The following is a 24,036-nucleotide window of genomic DNA, read 5'->3' as shown; positions in this document are numbered from 1 at the left end:
TTTGTTTGTTTGTTTGTGTATATTGTTGACACTGACTTGATTACATCGAAATAATTTAATCGTTACACATAAAAAACGTATTCTTCACGTCCGTAAAACGAACAAAAACTGTTGATATATATATTATATACAAAACAAATTTCTTTTATAGCGGTGTTCAGAAATATATATTATAAATAAAATACACAAAAAGAGTTTTAAAAGCAGCATTGTCTAGCTCTTTCATGCATCTTGGGACTTTTCAAAACTATGGACGTCGTTATAAGGAACATATAAGTATTATGATGCAACATTATGGTTCATATACTTGTAGGACTCGCAGTTGCGATGGGGACGCTGAATAACAATATGGTCATACTGAATTGCGATTGTCTATACGGAAGTGCGATTGTCCGTACGCTACTGTGTGATGCTATATTTGACGCATAAATGTTAGCTTGAAATCAAGATACGTACAGTTATAATAAAAAGTAGATTTTTAATGAATATATAAAGTTACATTCATTACTAGTATTGTATATGGTTGACCTTCATTACCGTTGCATACCAAATGAGAGTTCGTCGTCTTTAATTTTTTACATTTGAACATATAATTCTGCATTAATGTTTCATCATTTCTGTGTGTCTCATTAGTTCCTAGTTCACAGTAATATGATACTGAGAACCTGTATACGGACCCATAGGTATTTAGGAAATGTCAAGTTCCATCATACGTAAAAATTATCCTTTTGTAGATTTCGAAATAAAAATTCGCAACAGAAGGTTTACATTCCTCTATACACCAATCCTCCCCGTATTTCGTAGTATTTGAATTTTATCAACATCTTATCATCTTAATAAACATGGAAGACTGCTTTTAACATACACATGGACTTCTACATCGACACGAACAATATTGAAAATGTAGTTTGAGAAGACCATCGCACTACCAATGTTGCACTTCGGCATATCTATCAACAATGCCACTATCGCACTTCATTGTGATCAAAAAAGCAGTTCAGGGTCAAACCGTTGCACCATAGCATGACCATCGGGGTTCGGAGTACCATCGCGGTTCAAAAACCTACATATATATATGTATTTCGTCTAAACATCACCCCAACAATGTAACTTCTGTAAATTTGCGAAAACATTTCATGTTCTTTCCTCACCGGGATTCAAACTCATGCTACTACTGAGACATCGTAGCACACAATCACCTTGCACTATGCCCAACGCGCTAGACCACTCGCCAATCTAAGCTCTACGATAATAAAGCTTACGGTGGCCGGCTGTCATCATTTCCCGTCCATTTGTATCTAGCGTCGTAACACAGTACATGATATATAGGGCACGAAGATGGAATTCAAAAGATCAGCTATATTATTTATCGTAAAGAATCTTACAATTTAATTTAATGTAGGATGCAGTCATAGAAATAACTATATTATATGTATGTATGAACTGGTCACAACTCTACGACAGATTTTATCCAGTGATGGTGATACATTTTGTACAAGGCTAAAAACACATTCGGCTTCAAAGTTATATATTACGTCTAAATATTGGCCAAACAATGTAAGATAAATTTCAGGAAGCAAACTTTATGTTCTTTCCTTGCTGTGATTCGAACTTATGCTACTGTGATATCGTTGAAACAAATCACCTTGCACTATGCCCGAACCGCTAGACCACTCGACCACCTAGACTCTACAGTACGATAATAAAGCTTTTGGTGACCGGTTGTTACCTTTCATTGTCAGTTTTCATCTAGCGTCTTAGCACACTAGATTATATTTAAGGTATAAAGATGGAATAGTTACAGATCACCTGGATAATCTTTAAGGATTTGACAAGTTAATGTAGGATGGAGTCACCGAAATAACAATATCATAATTATGTATAAATATAAATATGTACATACATATATATATCTTACTAGAGAGAACATTTGTATGTAGTTATATAGTTGTGCCTTTAAAGAGGGTGGTAAAGGGGGGTGCTTGCTTTGTTTTACTTGATATTCCCGATTTAGTATACACATGTATGATATAATTGGTTTACGGCTTTTAAAACAGTATTTCTTGACGATCCCTGCCAAGTGTTTGAATTTTATTTGAAAAATACCGAGCACGCAAAATAAGACTTTGAAAATCACGATGCACGTAAAATTAAATAAGCTGAACACGTTGACCGAGGTACCCGTCTTGCACGACTGAACGTCAAATAAAAAAGTAAAAACATGGTGAACGTGAAATAAAAAACGGCGATCACGTTGCACGAAAATAACCCTTTACCACCCTCTTTAAACCTGCATTATTGTATTTATCCAATCTTCCAACGACAAAATAAAATGAGTATTTTTGTTAATTTTTTATCATGGTGGTTTTGGTTTGCATTCGACTTATGAGTTTGAATATCCATTTGGCACCTCCCGCCTCTCTATACGTAGACTCTTTAAGTATAAATTCTTAATTGTGATGAATTCAGCCCCAACATGTCAGGACAACGTTTTGTCAACTACTAATATTTATTTTAGCTTGATATAAAACAACCGTATCCCGGCCTTACTGTATTGAACGCCTAAAATAACTGTTAAGCTAACGAAGAGTTTGGGAAGAGACCTGTCTGTAAACAAAATCATCACATATTTTAGTACGCTAGATGCGCGTTTTTGTCTATGTGTTTCATATCAATCAATATGTATCTTAATAGCTTATATCGTCAACAATTTTATTCACAGTATATCCACTTTTAGCCCAAACACATTAATTCCAAAATTGGGTGTTCTGCATAACGATCACATCGTTCAAACGGCCAGGTAAACTCAATTTACGATAGTAGAAGCCGAGTTGTTCATAGGCAAAGCAACAAATACAAAACGCTTATCTTTGATATATTTCAAAATGAACAATGCAGCCTATTTCAGTTATTATTTCGGTGTACAATTTCATTGTATCGTCTTTAGCAACTTAACACTATCGTAATTTGTATGCTTTCGGTGACAAACACTCCAAATGCAAAAAATTACACTTTTAGGTGCAAAATAAATAATGTGATATAATCAATATTACAATATGGAGGGTAAAACAAAACATCCTAAAACAATATAAGTGCTTCCGCGTTTGAAAACATTATCGCGTTTTCTCGGAATGAAACGATCAAATATAAATTCCCAACCCATGGTTAAATGAAACAAATCTTCGGCTGTCATGAATCATTTTGTAATGATTTTTTTCTAGCATCATGCTGCAATACTTACTTTATTTTTTTATAAATTTTCTGTTTACAAAACTTTTGAATTTTTCGAAAAACTAAGGATTTTCTTACCCCAGGAGTAGATTACCTTAGCCGTATGTGGCACAACTTTTGGGAATTTTGGGTCCTCAATGCTCTTCAACTTTGTATTTGTTTGGCTTTTTAACTATTTTGATTTGAGCATCACTGATGAGTCTTATGTAGACAAAACGCGCGTCTGGCGTATAAAATTATAATCCTGGTACTTTTGATAACTATTTAGTCAGTTGTATTGATTGAAATTGCTTCTTCCGTCAATATGTTTAATTATTCTTACCATTTTTTGAATTATAACAAGTTTCGGTCCAAGATATTCAGATAAACTAAACATGTTTAATATACGAATGCTGAGTAGAATGAATGTTAAAACCAATATTATTCTGGACGGGATTGGATATTCAAGTAGTAAAAGCATTCCACATGCGTACACAATCATCACTGTCCAATCTAGGAGATTCCATACATTACATATATATCGTCTTAATCTTTTTCTCCTAGCTGAAACAATTGCCTTTAAAGAGAAAACTGTTATAAGAAAATAAAACCTAATATCTACATAAAATAACTGATGACCGAACTATGAACATTTATATTGCAATTTGAAAGCAAATGGTGTACGATTCACTCATGTGTAATACAGGAGTTGAGTCAGAACCCCCAATATATGCGTTTCAATGCATGTTTTTAACCTGCAGTTATCAAAGTTTACCCAAAGGGTATATATTGCTAAATGTATTTAAAAGTATAATACGGAAAATTGTATCTATTTCATATTTATATATATCAGCCTGCAAAAGGAATAGATTTCGTTTCCGTCCATTTCCCTACCTTTTTAAATGTGTATGTGTCGCGATCACTGTGCCCAAAAGTTTTTGTTGAAAAGAAAAGAAAATGGTTTATATTGAATATTTCAGCATAAATAATTGTGGGCGAAAATAGGTCATAAATCAATTAAGCCATAACAAATCCGGTTCACAAACCAAAACAAAAACAAAAACAAAAACTAAAAAAAGAAAGACTTAACTGCTACATAAAAAAGCCAACATACATATAAACGGTACATATAATTCGATAACAGCTACCATATTCCTGACATGGTACAAGACATTTTTAGAAAACAAGTTAGTTGAACATGGTTGTGTGACTGGCCAAACCCTACGCTTATATGGCAATGTTAAAAATGCTGCCAAAATAACAATATTACGTGACAGGAATACATCACAAATAAACAAAAGAACACTCAGGACAGAGAAGTACATTAATAATTAATATAAGAAAGCTGTACGTAACAACATGTAAATAAGAACGGACAGCTCCCTTTGATTTACGACAGAACATCAGTACATCACAATACAATTATGAACTGTTCGTTACACTAATGTATCAACGCCACAAAAATTGACGTCACACGCAAATTTCAAATAAAAATAAATATAAAATTGATATTTTGCTGATTATGATGTTATTTTATGAATTTACAACCATTACAAGATTAGTAATATAGTATTGTGTTAGTAATGGTAAAACTGTTTTCATTTTTAAGCCATGTCGGTTTTTATTCTATATCAAAACTATGTAAAAACAAATAAATCCTGTGCGTGTGGCGTCACTGTTTTTTTTATTTTTTTTAGAAAACTATCATAATAAGTCAGGTTTGTTTTACAAATTCCCTTACATAGTGACAGCACAAATACGTTACTTATGTCGCATTTTGTAAAACATGTTCCCCTTACCTTGCAAAATCATTTTCATTTACCTGTGTACAATATTATATTTGGCAGCATTTTGTTTAAGGTTACAATTGTTATTATGAAATTTTTTACAAGTCACCCTTATTTCATTGATGTTAAATTCACTTATTTGTATTAAATTATCTCTCGATTTAGTTAAGTCGGCCTCAAATTTTGACTTACATCTAGAAATTGACTATGAGGGTTGGTTGAAAACACAACTTTACGACAAAAGAGATGTGTTGTAAAAGTACAGTTTATACGACGTCACGTTATATTTATTCCCGTACTTTCACTTTCCCATTGTTGACGTCAACTTCCGCCCAGCATTTGTTTATATAGTTTTGAAGAGGGAAGCCGTTTCATGCACAAGAAGATTGATAGTTAACTTGTTTCAGATTTTATAAAAGGTAAACAGCATACATTTTACACACTATAGTATTTTACTGATCTCCGCATCAGGTTCTAAATATATACTTTGCCCTATTTATAGATCACAGTTTCCCCTGTTAAATATAGCGCAATTGGCAATTTAAACACATTAACGTTGGTTGTTCATTTGTATTATTTATTCGCGTATTCCTGTGTGAATAAACTGTGTTATATATTTATTGTGAATTGATAATAAGGTATTGTATTTTTACATGTTGTTTGCATGAAAACGTAACTGTTATATAAAGTTGTGGTAATTGTTTAATGAGACAAGTTCTTGTTGTAAACCCCATGTTAGATTTTACCCGCTCGGACCCGTTTGTTCTATAAATATGTAAGTTCACAACAACTATATCGTGTTCTGCTGATTTGTAAGGGTTTCAAAGTTGTGGTAACTGTTTAATGAGACAAATACTTGTTGTGAACCCCATGTAAGATTTTACTCGCTCGGACCTGTTCGTTCTATAAATAAGTAAGTTCACAACAAGATGATTTTAGATTTCCAATTGTGAACTTTCTGTTCCTAAGTAGCAACATTCCAGCAGCACCTGCATGCGGTGTTTATATCTCCCAATTGATACGATATTCCCGTACATGCATTTCCTATCATGATTTTCTTGATAGAGGGTTACTGCTCACAAAAAAGTTAGTAAACCAAGAGTTCAAAATAGTGAAGTTGAAATCATTCCTTAGTAATTTTTACGGTCGCCATCACGATTTGGTTGACCGTTATGGAATAACCGTTTCACAAATGATATCGGATATGTTCCGTATGTCGAAACTACAATCCCCTTCCCTCTAATGAATGCACCCTACCGAATGAAGACTATTTACCGGATTTGTTACCACATAAGCAACACAACGGATGCCACATATGGGGCAGGATCTGTTTACCCTTCCGGATCAACTGAAATCACCCCTAGTTTTTGGTTTGGGTTCGTGTTGCTTATTCTTTAATTCTCTATGTTGTGTCATGAGTACCATGCATTGTTTTTCTGTTTGTCTTTTTCATTTTTAGCCATGGCGTTGTCAGTTTATTTTCGATTTATGAATTTGACTGTCCCTCCGGTATCGTTCGTCCCTCTTTCAAGCCATTTCAATTGACACTTCATAGTGTGTGGTTCTATGGTATATTACTATATTGTTTCAGATTAGGGTGAAGGTTGATACATTTTAAAACGTTTAAACCGTTGTTTATATTTTTCAGATGAATTTTACATCAGGTTTAATTGCCACAGTTGTATGAAAATATTGGAAGATGTCTATCTTTTCTGCATTTAACATTTTCCAATGTTCGTGTTGCTGCTCAAAATTGTAAATATAACCAACAACAGTTATGCAAAAACATGCTTTAAAACGGAAGAACTATATCATTATACAGCTATTAAAATAAATCACCTGGATAAAAACATATCTGCAAGTTCTCAGATCAGTTGGTATTTGATCAATTGTTCTCAACCATAAGACACCATATACTTTTCAAATAGACGAAAAGTTGGATAGAAATTATCAAATAAAGACATACCCCCTCCCCCTCCCCATAAGGGAAAAAATGGTACAACTATATTTTGATACCTGCTTTAATTCATTGAACCCAAGACTGCTCATCCATCCAATAAGTGCGTAGTGGGTGTAATCAATTTCTTGAAATTTGAACAGCAACATGTAGGAATATACCAGCAGGAATGTTAAATATCCGAGCTAAAATATGAACAGAATATATTCAATGAATAAAAAATGTTATGCTCCATAATGTGATTTATATGTACGTATAATATGGATTTGTCTTGATAAAATTGATTTTGTTTTGTTTAAATGAAACTACCAAAACAATATTTAAACTTCCAATGCATAGATATTCAAAGTAAGCTGTTTTCACTGTATTTATCATTTCTTTCATGATTTTAGAAAATATCTTTATGTAGTTACTTGTGCGATTGTTCATTATTTAACATTGAAAACATGAATTGAAAAGGTATGCAATTACTGCTATAAGAAATCGTATTTGCAAGTCTTATATATCCCGTATGATTTTCAACTGAAACAATATTTCCTCTTCTTAATTTACAGGACAGGAATTCAGCTTACTTCGTGAAGCAAAAAATACACAGAAGATGATATCACTGCCATGCTGGACTTTTTAATTGACCACATATTTGTTGAATTTGGAGGTTTGGTCTTCCAACAGAATATTGAAATCCCAATGGGTACCAATTGCGCTCCTCTTCTTGCAGATTTGTTTTTGTATTCCTATGAAGCAGAATTTAGCCGAGGGCTTGTACAGAAAGAAGAAATGAAATTAGTCCAGTCTTTTAATTTCCCCTTTCGGTATATTGATGATTCACTGTCTCTTAATAATAATATATTCAGTGATCACTTACATTCAATGTATCAAAGTGAACTTGAAATTAAAGATACTACCGCCACAGATAATTTGCTTCATATTTAGACCTTTTTCTCGAAATGACTACTGATGGTAGTTTGAATACCAAAATTTATGACAAACGCGATGATTTTAATTTTTCCTATTGTCAACTTTCCATTTCTTTGTAGCAACATCCTAGCAGCACCAGCATATGGAGTATATGTGTCTCAATTGATACGTTACTCTAGAGCTAGCTCAAATTACGTTGATTTTGATGAACGAAGAATACTGCTTTCTCAAAAGTTGCTAAGACAGGGCTATAGATCAATCAAATTAAGTTCATCACTCGAGAAATTTTACGGTCGCCATATGCATCATGAGCTGATTGTCCATTATAACAAAAGTGTGTCAGAAAACATATCTGATATTCTTCCTCAGTCCTAATCCCCTTCCATCATTACCGCATTAAATAAAGAAATAACACGACGGGTGCCGTATACGGAACAGGAAATGCTTAGCCTTCCGGAGCACCTAATTTCACCCCGGTTTTTAGTGGAGATCGTGTTGTTTCTTATTTATTATCTATAACTGTTGATGTAAATGTCTTTTGGTTTTACGAGTCTTTGTTTACTCATTGGTTTTGATTGTTATTGTCTAACATTATTTCTTCTGCAGCCATGTGGTATACTCCGGTAAATACAATTCACACAGAACTTTTAGTGAGTATATGATTAGATATTGGTGTATCATGTCTATCTTAAATGGACGTGAATCTTTCTTACCATCTGAATGAAGGCTTTCATAAAAGGAAGATTGTATTTCTGGTATAACCTATAAGAAACAAACTGCTATATGTAATCGTTTTTGTTTGTTTGAACATACACCTTTTTATCTAATCAGCTTAAATCAAATATTTCAAAAGACACACATCATAGTAGTTTTAAAACATTACACAGTGAAACTGATATATTTTTAACTACAATTAGTCAAAAAAGACACTTGATTTGAAAGCTTCTATGTAGTATATTAAGTAAACATGTATGGTGCATGACAGACAATTGAACTGGGTTGAACACGTTTTTTTAGTGGACTACATCGAAATAAAACAAAACAACGCATTGTGGTAATCACTGTAAATTGATTGTATATACATCGTTTTATCACAGCATTAACAATGCTGCCGCAGATTTGCATTTCATAAATTATTGTCAAATAAATGATGCTCAGAATGAAAACAAATATTATTCAAATCCCAATAAAACACCGAGGATCTGATAAAAGGAAAAAAAAAAAAGAATCACACATATAGACAGAAAAACGGAACCTTAAGATTAAGTGACAACTGTATTGTATTTAACGTTTTGCGGACGTCCATCTGTAGTTTTACTGTAAATAATTTAGTTTACCTGGCGATGTATAGCAGAGAGAGGTACACGAATATTTGTAACAGTAAAATTACCTATTGAAGTTAGCACAGCTACAAGTACAATACAGTTATCATTATGATAATGCAAAACAACCTATAGCTGTTGATGTCTGTGTCGTTTTGGTCTCTTGTGAATAGTTTCCTCATTGGCAATCATACCACATCTTCTTTTTTATCAGTATATAATTCAATATCAATTGTTATTTAAGCGTAAAATGTCCATCAAAGAAAATTCTGTGAAAACATGTTATCTTCTTTGGCCCCTAAACTAGGTGATGTCATAGGTACGCTTCCGGCGCCAAACGTATACAGTTAGCATTTTCTGACTTTTTGTCCGCTTCAGAATGTAATTGAATTTGATAAAGGAAAATTTATAGTTGCAACAAGTGAGTTTTTTTGGCTCATTATTGTAGATATTACATTTCAATACATTTTGCAATTCAAAATGTTGGCTTCTTTAGTTATAGACAATGATATACAACAGTTTTACGCATACTGTCATCAAATCAGAACCATTGATACAACATAATTGCATTAAAATATATCTTCCTGATTTTTAAATATGAGAATAAACTCATCATAGATACCAGGACTAAATTTTATATATACGCCAGACGCGCGTTTCGTCTACAAAAGATCATCAGTGACGCTCGAATCCAAAAAAGTTAAAAAGGCCAAATTAAGTACAAAGTTGAAGAGCATAAGAAGTTATATTGCTATATCTTGGTAACAGTAATTCATTTAAAACTTACCATTTAAGAGGAGGAGCTGTTATGTTGATCATCAAAATCGGCATGACAAATGGGTGTATAAGGGCTAACAGGATGAACAACCCAACCTATCCAAATATAAATAACTAGAGTGCATGTTTATCTGATTGCTAATAGAATATTGGGTTTTATTTTGTGAGAAAATATGAAGATTTATTTAAGAGTGTACTAAGCATGCTAAGGTCAGGACTAAGAATTTTTGAAAACTGTTCGGACTCATTGTTTCTTTTCCTACGATACCGGGAAAAATATAACAAACAATAACCATTTAGAATTTTGATGGGTAGTAGGTCTTATCAAAGTTTTATAACCAATTTTACTTGCTAAGGGAAAAGCTTAATAAAACAAATAAATCTAAGTATAACAAGGGAGATTTATTCTGTAGTTTAAAATGTTAGATTGATAAAAAGGGACCAATTTATACTGCTGATTTGTGACGATTCGGTAAAATTCAGTAGGTCAAATTTTTCGGACTTTATCAATCGATACATTGTTGAAACTAGATATCCCGTTTCACGTGTAGAGCAATTATATTAATGCTCAGGGCTTTCGTAAAGTATACCTTTCTTATATTACTATTGGCCAATGATCTTGTCTAGTCAGCACGGGGTCGTGTAAATGAGCAATGTGTTTTTTTGTTTTTCATTATCATTTGTGTTAAATTATATTCATAGACGCATACCTTCCTTTATTTTATCTTTGGAAGTAGATAAAGAATTAAGACTGAAAACGGAAAATGCATAAGAAAACCACTAAACATACCAGCAAAAACAGTACAAGACATTAAATGGATCTCAACACAGCGAGAAAACCCTCACCTAGAGACTAGCTTAAGCTTGACAATAAATGATAATGTATATATGCTAGATAGCGTGACAGATGTATCTTTCGACCTTTGCTATTCTTTTATTCAATTGATATGATTAAGGTGATGTCATTTCTGAATAATTGTGTATCATGCGAGTTAAACTATGATGGTAGAATGCAATCATATGCCATCGTTGAGCTTTCAATAATGAGAAAACTCCATACCGTATAGCCACCTATAATGGCATAGATATTAAAATGTGAAACAATTCAACCGAGAAAACTAACCGACTAATTTAGAACAATTCAATTACAATAGGATAAACGTAAACCATTGAATTTTATAACCGATGAACTGAAAAATCCTTAACTCACCATTAGCCTGGGATATTACTGTATAACACAACATAGACATCAACTGTTTTTTTTCATTCTAAATTAATTTCGAAATTTGCGAATATCCACCATATTTAGACATTCATTTATTTAGGGACTGTTTGTGTGAATCTTGTTTTTGTTTTTGTTTGTCTTTTTTTGTCTTTTTTTTTTTTTTTTTTAAATATAACCATAAAAAGGTTTAGTCCTACATGTACAGTGAATATTATGGGTTGCAATGTTCGTGGTATGCAGTTCGTATCCAGCTGCAAGATTGATGCTTATCATTTCAAAATTACCTTTCTTCATTCATTTTAGTTAAGTCTGTAAGTTTGTATTATAATTATAAAATAAAAAATACATGCTTTTGTTCAATCGATTACAGTTTTACATTTTGGACCCATTAGTTTTTTTAGTTATTTCGAAATTTGCTTTATAAACATAATATCATTTAATGAATATATTGTATTACAATAAAGTGCTTTTCATTGCATTTAAAATTTTGAAAGCGTTCGGTCCCGACATGCGTCCGTTATATTTAGGATAAACACTATCGTATTTCGTTTCTCGTTTATTTAATATGCATACTTATCAAATACCTTACGAAAAAAAGATTTCTCCTCTCCGTACCACATTTTATTCAGAATATCTGTGACGGTTTTGTTGTCCAGAAAAGCCTTATTCTTCGTCTTAATTGCATCCTCTAAGTACCCATGGTTTACCAAAAGACGACCAGCATGATTTATTGATTCACCGAGCTCATTTTCAACCGAATCGTTGTTTGATGTAGCCTCATGAATAAATCCTGTAATCAGGGTTGCACGCTCAGTGAAATATCTATAAAATAAACCCATTTACAGAACATTTAGATGACATAAAGGTCAAATCTTAATACATGATATAGTCGTCAGTTTTGACCCTTTCTCAATAATGATTATAAAAATAAAGATGTTGTTTTTTTATTAAGGCATTGGTAACTGTATTCTATGTTTTATACTTAGATATACATGTAGGTATAGTTATAAATGGTATTGGTCTTTTCGATAATGTTTCCAAATTATAAGATGATGTTTTGATTGATAATACATTGTACTAACTGTGTAATGCCACATCGATTAAAGGGTTGAACACATCGAGACATAAATTGTATTAAACGATTGAGAACAGACTGTAATCACTTATAACTACAATAATTTTTCATTCTATTGAAATTATATCAAATATATGTTTGAATCTATTTCCACCGACATGAAATTAAGAAAAATTTCTGAAATGTTTAAGTTCTTCAAAAAATACAATAAAGTTTGTAAATTATTGCATCGAGTTCTAAATGGATAGCATTTTAGGCTTTCTGACCAATTGATATCTCCGTGGGTTTTGGTATGGTTTGTTTTGCTCAGTCTTTAGTTTTCTATGTTGTGTTTGGTGTACAGCTGTTTGTCTTTTCGTCTGTTTTCATTTTTATTTTTACCATGGCGTTGGCAGTTTTTTTTGGTTCATGAGTTTAAATGTCAATTGGTCTTCTTTTGCATCTCCCTTATGGCTAAATAGTTTCAGAAAATTATTTTTTAAGTAACGGTAGTATAAAACGTATATGTAAAATATATTCACATCCAGTTTATACTAGTTTTCAACAACGTCGTGCATAAACTAAGATAAGCAAAGCGTTTTGTATATTAATAACCAAAGTTCTGAAATATTGTTTTCAAAATTGCTTGCATTTGAATAAGGGGGAAACAAACATCCGCATTACTTGTATTTGTGAAGTTCGCTATTAATGGACAAACCACTAGGTAAAACGAACACACACCATCATGCATAAAAAAAGCCTTATAATGTTAAAATGAAGACTGTTCCTTTAAATTGCAATTACTAAACTTATAAACGTTATTGTGCCAAACACTTAATCACCAATGCTAAATGTAAAATAGGAATATATACTTGTTTTGAATAAACGTTTATTACTCTATTATTACAAGTTAGTAGACTAGAAACTAATATTAGAAATGCAATAAAATGAATTCGTTATTTCCCAAATGGCTTCTATGGTATCAGTATCATAATGGTATCTGCCTTGGTATTTTCCTTACAATTTCAATCTCTGTGATGTCTCCCGCTGTATTTGTTCATTTTTCTTGTCGTCACTAACATCTTGTAGAATTTTACACCCAACTAAAATGTGACGAATGCGAACCTGCAACGTTTAAAAAAAATTATGAATATTTGACTTTCCGAGATAAATGAATTTGTTACTATTTGATGTTTGGGAAAAAATGCTTTGATGTACAACATATATGTTGGGTACAAGTTGTTAGTTAAAAAAAATGTACAAATTCATTACTGTTCATCCAAGTGACTTGCAGTCAGTTCAGCACTGTTCATTAGATGTCTGTTCAATTCAGTATGATGTTGATTGTTTGAACCGATCGCGATTGTCTGCAATCAAATTAACTGAAAAGTACTGATTTTAATGCAGTTGATAAATCTGCAAAAAGACTGAAAGACTGAAAACGCCTAAATGATACATATTTCAGTTATTTAAGAGCTGTTCAGGTCAAAATTACAATTTCAATGTTTCACGATGTACAACCTTCGATTGGTAATTTTCAAAATCATCAATATTTATAAACAAAATAAATCAACAATAGTTTATCGTAGTAAATACAGCTAAGGCAATCCATTCATGAGGTAGAAAAAACTGTAAACTTTTTGCAACCTTTTAATACTTTGAAGGTGACTAGAAAGTTACATTTTTGAAAGCTTAAACGAAACACCGACTTACAAATCCTGTATCTATAAGCTGAGTTGCACCAGAATAAAACTTTTTCCGCAGTAATGCTAAATATATGAGTCCAATGACATCAGAATTCGAGACTGCCCGCTTGATATCTATTAAAATACATTAGGATTAAATAATTTAGTTATATGAAAAATCGTTTGTTATGACAACCGTGTAGCTAGAAACATGCAAGTTCTAGGAAAGATAAAAAGATGGACACCTTTTCATACACATTGTATGATATTGATCATACAATGTCACAAAGGTCTTCTTTATTATTTACTTATGTATACTGAAAAAAAATAATACAGAATAATATTGCAACAAACAGAGCATAAAAAATCATAAAAATAATTGTCTTGTTTGAAACAAGGAAAATGGGTTAACTAACTATAAATTGTACATGTCGAAATTGGATGTGGTATCAATCACAACTTTGTTCTTTTTACTTATATCCTTTCATCAACGGTGTACACGTTAATAATAAATAAACTTTTTATACAGATTAGACCGTTGGTTTTCCCGTTTGAATGGTTTAACGTTACTAATTTTTGGGGCCCTTCATAGCTTGATTTTCGGTGTGAGCCAATGCTCCGTGTTGAAGGCCGTACATTGACCTATAATGGTTTACTTTTATAAATTGTTATTTGGATGGAGAGTTGTCTCATTGGCACTCATACCACATCTTCCTATATCTATTGTTTCTGATATTCATATATTGTTTCTGAGATTTCCTAAAAATATATTCACCTTTTTCCTTCCAATCTGTTGGCAGATAAGTTATCCGTGACAATGCTTCCAAATCAGCTCGTAATCCACTGGCAAATGCAGTTGTTAAATCCTGTAAATGGTCATACATTACATGTATATAATTTTCTTACCTAATCTCGATAAATAAAGACTACACCTAAAAAATTAAAATGTGTATCTAAACATTGCTTTCTAATAAAAAAGAACCAATATTATTGTAGTTTCTGTCAGTTATCTAGGTCATCATCTCAATTTATTAAACCTCATGTTAGAATGCTATACATTTGATTGGTTAATACGAAGAATGTCATTTATTCTTTCCCATGGCTTATGCTTTTTACTAGGGATGACAACTCGACGACGATTTACTAATAGATTACTCGTTGGATATGCCGAGCGATACTCGAGTACTGGCTCGGTAAAACATTTACAAAATGGAAGCACAAAATAATAGGTCGTTGTCTTTTGTAAGTAAATCCCTCATTTGTATTACCGTCAACGAAATTTTATACCTTAATGAATAGCTCATATACTCTAAATATACTTATTATTATGTAATATGGCAATGATCTAATTAAGAGGCTGTCCAATTAAAAATCAGGCAAATATTATGATGTGGGTGGCACAACATAATTTTTTTCCTACTGAATTTTTGGTTCCAATGCAATGTTTATATCATACAAAGGATATATATGTCAAAGATATTTTTGAATCAACAATGGATGGCTCAGAAAATGATTTTAAAGTTAACTAACAACGCAACAAAATTTTGTATAAAATGAAGAGTTATCTCCCCTTTTCAGTGAATTGTCATTGCTTTCTATGTATTTTTTTTTCTCCTTATTTGTTGCAGTTAATAAAAAAAACAAAATTTTACTTTGAGAAAGAATGAATTTGTGATATGAAATAGATGAAAAACTTTGAAAACAAAATATGTCATGTGCCATCCACTGCCTGGTTTTTCCATGGACACCCTCTTAAGTAATTAATTAATATATATATAGAAAACAGCAGTATTTGGGTAACCGTAAAAATAACTTTAAGAATAAGAAAAGGGTGCATGATGCTTTTTATCATTTTCTGAGGGTCGACATAGTGTTTAACGAATTTGTTCTTATTTTTAAAATATTATCTTGTCAACTGTTTCTAGGACGAGGCGATTTTTCAACTTTGTTAGGTAACTAGCAGTTATGCTTATTAAAGCATTAATTGGTCTTCTCTACGACGTTATAATTACATTCTTAGCCAATTATATGTGTTTGTGTGTAATTAAATTAATATTTGTACTAATACATCCACACTCAAACAGATTTGTATGTTATGTGATGCTATTTATATGTGCCAAGTTTTTAATTGGTTTTGTTGATATACAGGATATTTCTTGGTTTTTCTGAACGGAGGATTGTAGACGAAGAAGAAGAATTACACAAAACTATTTTCATTTACCTGTGTATAATATATATGATGCAGGTTTTTTCAAAAGAGTTGGTTTTCTAAAAAATGTTTTAATATTTCACAGCGGTATCATATTTTAACTTTGTTTTTACCGGTTTATTTTCTTTTTACCTTAATCATTTATCACTGATAATCTTTATTTACTATGTAATTGCATTCATCACAGATCGAATTTATTTGTTGATTGTGTGTTAATTTGCGTTTTTTTTAAATTGAGTTAAGGCTTCCATTTAATATTTTATAGCGTGTCTTTCGACGTTGTGATGTTATACTATTGTTTCAGAAAAGGGAGAATGTTTGGTACCATTAAAACGTTTAATCCCGCTGCAAAAGTTTGCATCTGTTCTAAGATAGGAATCTGATGTACAGTGGTTGTCCTCTGTTTATGTAGTGCATACGTGTTTCTCGTTTCTCGTTTTTATATAGATTAGATCGTTGGTTACCCCGTTTCAATGGTTTTTAGTAATTTTTCAGGGCCATGCATTGCTTGCTGTTCGGTGTGAGCCAATGCTTCATGTTTAAGGCCGTGCCTTGACCTATAATGGTTTACTTTATATAAATTGATACATGATGGAGAGTTGTCGCATTTGCACTCATACCACATCATCCTATATTTACTTTTATAAATATATATATATTCTACTAAAGATAACTGTATTGCATCATAAAAAAATGTTCATTTTTTAAAAATAAGTACATTATAAAGTCAATGGATCATGGAACTGTTGCTTGAAAGGATAATGTTGGTAAAGAAATTGCAAACAATGAAACACAGTTGTATGCATTGTGTGAAAAGGCTATATGTGCTTGTCCTCCCAAGTTGTGTTATTTTTTTGGTTCATGTCTGTCATATATAGTTTTTGTTATTAATAACAAGTGAATTAGACAATTAAATTTCTTGAAATAATTGTTTTTGGCATATCGGGACATTTTATAGCCGACTATCGGGGTTTTCTCATTGTTCAATATCGTACGGTTGCCTATTATTGCTAAAAGAGGGACGAAAGATATCAGAGGGACAGTCAAACTCATAAATCGAAAATAAACTGACAACGCCAAATGAAAATGACAAACAGACAAACAATAGTACACATAACACAACATAGAAAACTAAAGAATAAGCAACACGAACCCCACCAAAAACTAGGGGTCATCTCAGGTGCTTGGAAGGGTTAGCAGATCCTGCTCCACATGTGGCACCCGTCGTGTTACTTATGTGATAAAAAATCCGGTAAATAGTCTAATTCGGTAGGTCACATTCATGAAAGGGAATGGGATTGTAGTTAAGACGGAAGGAACATATCCGATATAATTTGTGAAACGCTTATTCCATAACGGTAAACCAACTCGTGATGGCGTCCGTAAAATGTACGAAGGGATAATTTCAACTTTGATTTGGAACTCTTGGTTTAATAGTTTCCTTGTGAGCAGCAACCCTCTATCAAGAAAATCATGATAGGAAATGCAAGCACGGGAATATCGTATCAATTGGGAGATATATAACCCGTATGCAGGTACTGCTGGGATGTTGCTACTTAAAAATGGGAAGTTCACAATTGTAAGGCTAAAATCATCTCTTTGTTGTAAAGTTTTGTTTTCAACCGATCCTCATTGTTAATTTCTAGATCATTTGTAGATGTAAGTCAAAATGCTAACATCCACCTCATTAGAACCTATGTGGATATTTGTCTCATTGGCAATCATACCACATCTTAGTTCTATATTGTGAAACTAAAGCATATAGGATTCAGCACCAGTATAGAACTGTTCATGCACAATACGTTATTGGACTAATTGTCCTTAATTACAACTATAAGTTTGATAATGGCACTCTTTATAATTTACGTGAACGATGTTCAATTTATCTTGCGCTATCTTATAAATTGAATGCAAATAGGTTAATATATTTCTTTACATTAAATACCTGTTCATAAATATATTCAATAGATCGATGATCAAATGCCAGCTTAAAGGCGTCTTCTGGAATGCGCCATTTTTCAATCTTCAAAAGGTACATCGATAATACGTTTACAAACATTTCTTTGTCTGTCTCCTAAAATTGTTTGTATTGTTTTTACTTAAGGATATTCGCTCTTCCTGTTTTTTTCAAATTTTTGTCAGATATTCGAAAGCCTCCAGTTTATCAATTTAATGCTTATAAACAAATTTACGCTATCTTCTACTATTTTTTTCATATTGTAATTACCTATAGTTTAAATAGGCATTCATTAAAATCTTATAACATCATTGTTATTTCTATAGTCCTTTTTTTGAAAAAGCCACGGACCAAATTTTTGTGGCTTTTGAGTTCTTTTATTTTTATGCCATTCATTTTAAATAGTCTTTTCAGAAGCTTTTTATTTTGAAACAGAGGAGCGAACACCCTTAAAGTCAATATATATAAACATTTCCAAAACAATCGAAGCTTAAAACACTAATCATCCCTCAATCATTAACAAGTACCCATCGCTATGCGTTGTTGTTTACTTACACAGTTTGAAGGGGCACTAGCTAAGAGATAGATACAAAATCTAATATATTATTTTTTTTTTGCTCAATCATTAATGAAATGGAAATAGTGAAATAATAATTCGCTTTTAGCAGCCAGTATGGATTAATTTTGTCACAATAAGCTAAAAAATATTGATTATGAATTATTCAATTGAAAGTAAATAATTCGACCTCATTGAATCCGTATTCATGTGAACTTCAATTTAACATCTTAGCTTGAGATGGACAACACGTGAATTGTATGTGTAAAGTTATTTAAAGGAAAAGAATATCAACATTGAAAGTGAAACAAAGGTAAATCATTTGATTACTGATTCGATCCACAAAAAATCTTTCTTATACAGGTAAAAATAGATGATAAACATTTATTGTTCATCTATAATATAAATTAAATATAGCTTTGAAAAATCCACCAGCACGAGTTTGCTTTTCTATTGATATCTATATTTATGTTTACATCGCTTATATTGTCATCGGATGACTTTAGAGGTCAACTCGATAGTAAATTAGATGACCTTTAGTTTAAAATACACACGAAATGAATCTACGTATTTGCATGCCAGTGCCCGGTTAAATGTTTATTTTACACTAAATAGTTTGGATAAAAGTTTTACATTGTTATAAATCAAATATGAGAATTTGATTCAAATTGATGTACATGAATTTGACAGCTAGTGCCCCTTCAAAAAGATCAATTTTCACGTTGACATTGATTTGTAGTAGGAAAATTCCATTGCTATTGGTTTGAAATTTCAGAATTGTCTAATTAATGGAAAAAAAACATTAACCAAATCTGTATTCCAATTTTCCTAAGATCAGTTACATGCCAGTTCTCATTTTTGGTGTATGAACTTCCACTCTTAAAAAAGCACCAATTGTTGTCTGCAAATCGGTATTCGAGATCATCGCGTGGTTTATTTGTGTTTTGAGTTGCTTTGTTTTTAATAAAATGCAAGTTCTGTTACTTTTAACATGTTTAAGAAAGCTATAATAAAACAATATTTTATTAGCATGTTAATATAAACTTACGTATACTTTTTGCCTGTTAGAAATTGAGACTGCAATTAAAAAAAATTAATCATTTCACGATAGATATATAGTGTAGTTTACATAGTACTAATATACGAACGATATAGATGGTGTTACAATGAATAAAACATACACATTTTAAAAAAAAACAAAAAAACAAAACAAAAGCAATGCATTATTGTTCTTTTATTGTTGTCTAGAATTCAACATTTGTTAAATATCTATGCATAGATGGACGTTTAAAATCCGTGTTCTTAATCTTCAAGGGCTTGGCATGTTGGACCTTGTATAAGTAAAAAATTAGGAAGACCAATAAAGGAAGTATTCTTAAAGTACAGACTGTATAAATATATATTTCGTCAGTTTTTGTTTCATTTGTTGTTGTTTTTTTAAATTGAATAGGAACATTTTCTTTTAAAAGCTATCAATCGTCACTTTTGTATTGACAATGAACAAAAAACTTCATTATTCATAAATTTCATGTTATTCTTCTTTGAACATACACTAAATATGATCTTTATTGAACAATTAATTTGAAATTATAAAACTAGAATACATGTTCGGATATGTATCACTCTGGCCCACCCCTACTAATAAGGGTATGCTCTCATTTTATAAGCATACTAAAAACAAAAATATGTCAATAGTACACGGATGCCCAACTCGCACTATCATTCTCTAATTTCAATATACCCTGAAATTAGTATCAACTACCTAAATTGGCTTGAAATTAATAAAATCATATCATAGGGAGCATGTGTACATTTTCAAGATGGTTAGACTTTAACTCCATCAAAAACTACATTGACCAAAACTTTAACCTAAAGGGGGACAGACGGACAAACGAATGGACGAGCAAACGGAAAAACAGACTAACGAACAGACGCATAGACCAGAAAACATAATGTCCCTCTACTATCGTAGGTTTGACATCACCAGTTTAATAACGTAATTTAAAATAGACATACCTCCGATAACCACATGACATATTAGAGCTTCGAAATCGAAGTTGCTTTGCACCTCATTTATAGCTGAAATTTCTTCTGTTGTTTCTGCATTCTTAATTGCAATAAGAGTTTCTGATTTTCTGACAGTCCAAGGAGTCTTTAAATTTGTCATATGCTCAGTTGCCTTTTCAATGGAGCCATTTTCAAGTGTCAAAACAGTAACGTCTGGACTGCTCTTCTACGATAAAAGAAATATAAAAGAGACACAAAGTCTATCTCCCAAAAAATGATAATCATCTTAAAAATTACATCTGTTAACAACAACAATAAAATATATGTTTTACTTACAAGAAAAAGTAGTACATCTTTATTATAAATGAATGATACCATGCGAGGCCATAACTTAACCACTTTGTCTTAAAATAAAGAATTAAAAGATTAATGTGTCGAAGATATATCAGCATGACCAAAGAGCAGAAAACAGCCTCGTGTCTGCAACACAGCGGGAAAATATCGTAAACGGAGGTGGGCTTAAGTTGGCACCCTTAACATTAATGTGTACTAGTTCAGTGAAAATGGACAACACATTAAATTCCGAAACATATAAATGGACTGAAATTATGAAAAAAACAAACGAAAAATACGGCGAGGTTAAACATGTTTTGTGGGATCTCAAACTTCACCCTGTGACTCAAGTAAATGTAGAATAAACAAACACACATCAATATGCACAGTAAAACTCAGTTGAAAAGCAGTCCCAGTCCAATATCATAATACCAATAAGTGACAGAAGAAACTAAGCAAACTGACAATGATAAATAAGTTTAAAAAAGTAATACTAGCAGTTACCAACATGCCAGCTCTGGACCTCAATTTAAATGATTGAAAAATAATGCCTTCATCATATAAAAATCAAGCACAAATAAAAAAATCAAGCTGCCATTAGTGGCTCAGTATCATACCATCATACAATAAATGAGAATAAAATAATGAGCCTACAAAAAGTTTTAGAATTTTGTTTATTCTGATGCAAACCCCTATTAGTAATAGGATAGCAATATTCATTCCAAAATATACCATCCTTAACGACCCACCCAAAGTATCATAATTGTATCCCTTCTTAATATGTCGGTGTAAAGGTTTGATTAGATTTTGAGGTGAATGGCGACATGTTTGTGCTAATTTTAAAATAATATAAAAGTTTGGAAGTAAAGAACATATAAAAAGATAAGTGAATGTATAAGATTTCTACATTTTGATTTATATATACAAACGATGCCTTTGTATAAGTATTATGTTGTTACCAGAATTTCGTACCTTCAATCGAATAATCGGGAGTGATAAAATACTGGCACTAATTAACACGTCTTCATTCAGTCCTCCATTCCGAATGGAAATGATTACTGGTAAAACTTTATCATCTAACACACCTGCAATTGAAAAGGGTTAGGAATTATAATGCAAATAGTTATTTTGAATGATTATTAAACAAACTGTTGCACTATATCGTATGAATAAGCTTAGGTCACATACGTTTCCGTTGTTTTAGTATGTATGGCTTATGTGCGGGAATCGTAGTTTTATGATATAGGTACACTAAAAGCATTTCATAATAAGAACAACATTAATAAAGAATGATAAAGAAGTCGATTGACAATCATAATGACATTTTCTGGGATTTATACGCATATCCTTGGGGACAGTTATAAGACAGGACATTAAAACAAAATCCTGTTTCAGCAATGTGAAAATTGATAATAGAAAAAGGGAATGTGACAAAAAGACAACAACCTGTTCATAGAACAGACATCAACCGAAGGACACTAATAGGTCTTCAATGCATCGAGAAACTCCCGTATCCGGAGGCGTCTTTCAGCTGGCCCCTAAACAAATAGTGACTTCTTTTGTTAAAATTACATACATCGGTACATACACGAGCGAATCGAATACGTTGTGAAAGCCGTGTAAAAGTTTGAAAAATGCATTAAAAAAATAGTATATTGCTACCAAAATTTCGTACTTTCAATCGAATAATCGGGAGTAATAAAGTACTAGCACTATTTCATACTATTGGAATACTTACATTCTGCCATTCGGATGAAGTATTTGATTTCACTTTCTTCGATGTTTGTATCCCCTCTTTCAAAAATTCTGAATCCTTTCTTCACCAATTCCTTTGTTTGTTTAAAACAAAAAAACTTAGATAATGTTATTACACCAAACACTATAAAACAAAATTGTTTCATACCAAGGCAAAACAAAATGTTGATAAATATGCTAATAAGAATTTAAATGCACACGACAATACAAAATACAGAACAAAATATTAAGAAACGAATGCTTGACAACGATGAAATAAAACACATGCACAAACAGCTTAACCTATGAGCATGGCAATTTATATATCAAACTCAAAACTCTTTAGCGATATGATGACAGTGAGTGCTATCAAACTTGTTGTACAACATTCGTTTTTTTTTAATTTCAAATTCGAAAAGGAGTAACACAAAAAGGAATATCAATAACAGGTGTTTGTTTTAAACCGTCATCATCGAGATATAAAGTGTGAAAAGAAAACACGTAAGACGTAAAACATAGTTAACCAATGTTTCCTATCGATGGTGAAACTCTACCAGTCGTAACATGGCATAGACGGATCAGGCAAGTTCATCATGCAAATCAGATTAATTAATGAAACCTATTCAATTGCATATGAACACATGTTTTGTAAAATTAAACAACATGTATATTAGACACGTTCGTCTTGGGCTTCGGTTTTATAACGAAAGGTTTTTAATTCAGGTATAAGAAAAGTATATCTACCCAGTTAAAGATGAGAGTTAATTACAGTTTAGTTAGATGATAGAATGAAATTCAAAACAGTATGGCTGTGGCCATTGATTGACACATTACATTCATCCATTGACTGGGACAATTTATGTGAACGTTTGTATGTAACGACCACTGCTCACTGTGTACTTTTTAAAGAAACTTAAACTATGGGGTCACCAAAGGTACTCAACACCTTAATAAAGTAATTCGAAAAATTTATCAGAAATAACACAATGTTTTGATTTATATCAATTATATAAATCAAAACATAAAGGTTATTCCTAATTAATTTTTCGAATTATTTTATAATTAAAGGCGTTAAGAAACCTTTGGTGACCCCACAGTTTAAATGTCTATCGTAGGTACGTCGTGAACAGTGGTCGTTACAGACAAACGTTCACGTAAATTGTCCCAGTCAATGGATGAATTTAATGTGTCAATCAATGGCCACAGCCACACTGTTTTGAATTTCATTCTAATCGTTTGTAGAGATTAACAACCGAAATCAAACATTTGTGTCAAAGTTTATACAAACCTTTAAGTTTTATTGCA

At 31.9% G+C, this 24,036-nt stretch overlaps 1 protein-coding gene across 1 annotated transcript in view; it reads right to left on the bottom strand.

The window, feature by feature from the left end:
* The window catches only part of LOC143075767 (transient receptor potential cation channel subfamily M member 7-like), a 51,809-nt gene extending 30,923 nt beyond the window's left edge, over positions 1–20,886 (bottom strand). The window contains exons 1-11 of the mRNA XM_076251329.1: positions 20,674–20,886; positions 19,706–19,734; positions 18,090–18,218; positions 14,711–14,801; positions 13,964–14,070; positions 13,272–13,375; positions 11,781–12,018; positions 9,982–10,067; positions 8,586–8,634; positions 7,014–7,139; positions 3,554–3,787 (exon numbers count right to left, since the gene is read on the bottom strand). Of these exons, the coding sequence (XP_076107444.1) occupies positions 3,554–3,787; positions 7,014–7,139; positions 8,586–8,634; positions 9,982–10,067; positions 11,781–12,018; positions 13,272–13,375; positions 13,964–14,070; positions 14,711–14,801; positions 18,090–18,218; positions 19,706–19,734; positions 20,674–20,824 (1,344 nt within the window). The 5' untranslated portion in view covers positions 20,825–20,886. The remainder of the gene's footprint in view (positions 1–3,553; positions 3,788–7,013; positions 7,140–8,585; positions 8,635–9,981; positions 10,068–11,780; positions 12,019–13,271; positions 13,376–13,963; positions 14,071–14,710; positions 14,802–18,089; positions 18,219–19,705; positions 19,735–20,673) is intronic.
* Positions 20,887–24,036: the final 3,150 nt, after the last annotated feature.

The sequence above is a fragment of the Mytilus galloprovincialis genome, chromosome 5, assembly GCF_965363235.1.
Source record: "Mytilus galloprovincialis chromosome 5, xbMytGall1.hap1.1, whole genome shotgun sequence".
NCBI classification, from domain to species: domain Eukaryota; kingdom Metazoa; phylum Mollusca; class Bivalvia; order Mytilida; family Mytilidae; genus Mytilus; species Mytilus galloprovincialis.
The sequence above is the reverse complement of the archived record's forward strand: the minus strand, read 5'-3'. Positions and strand labels throughout refer to the sequence as shown.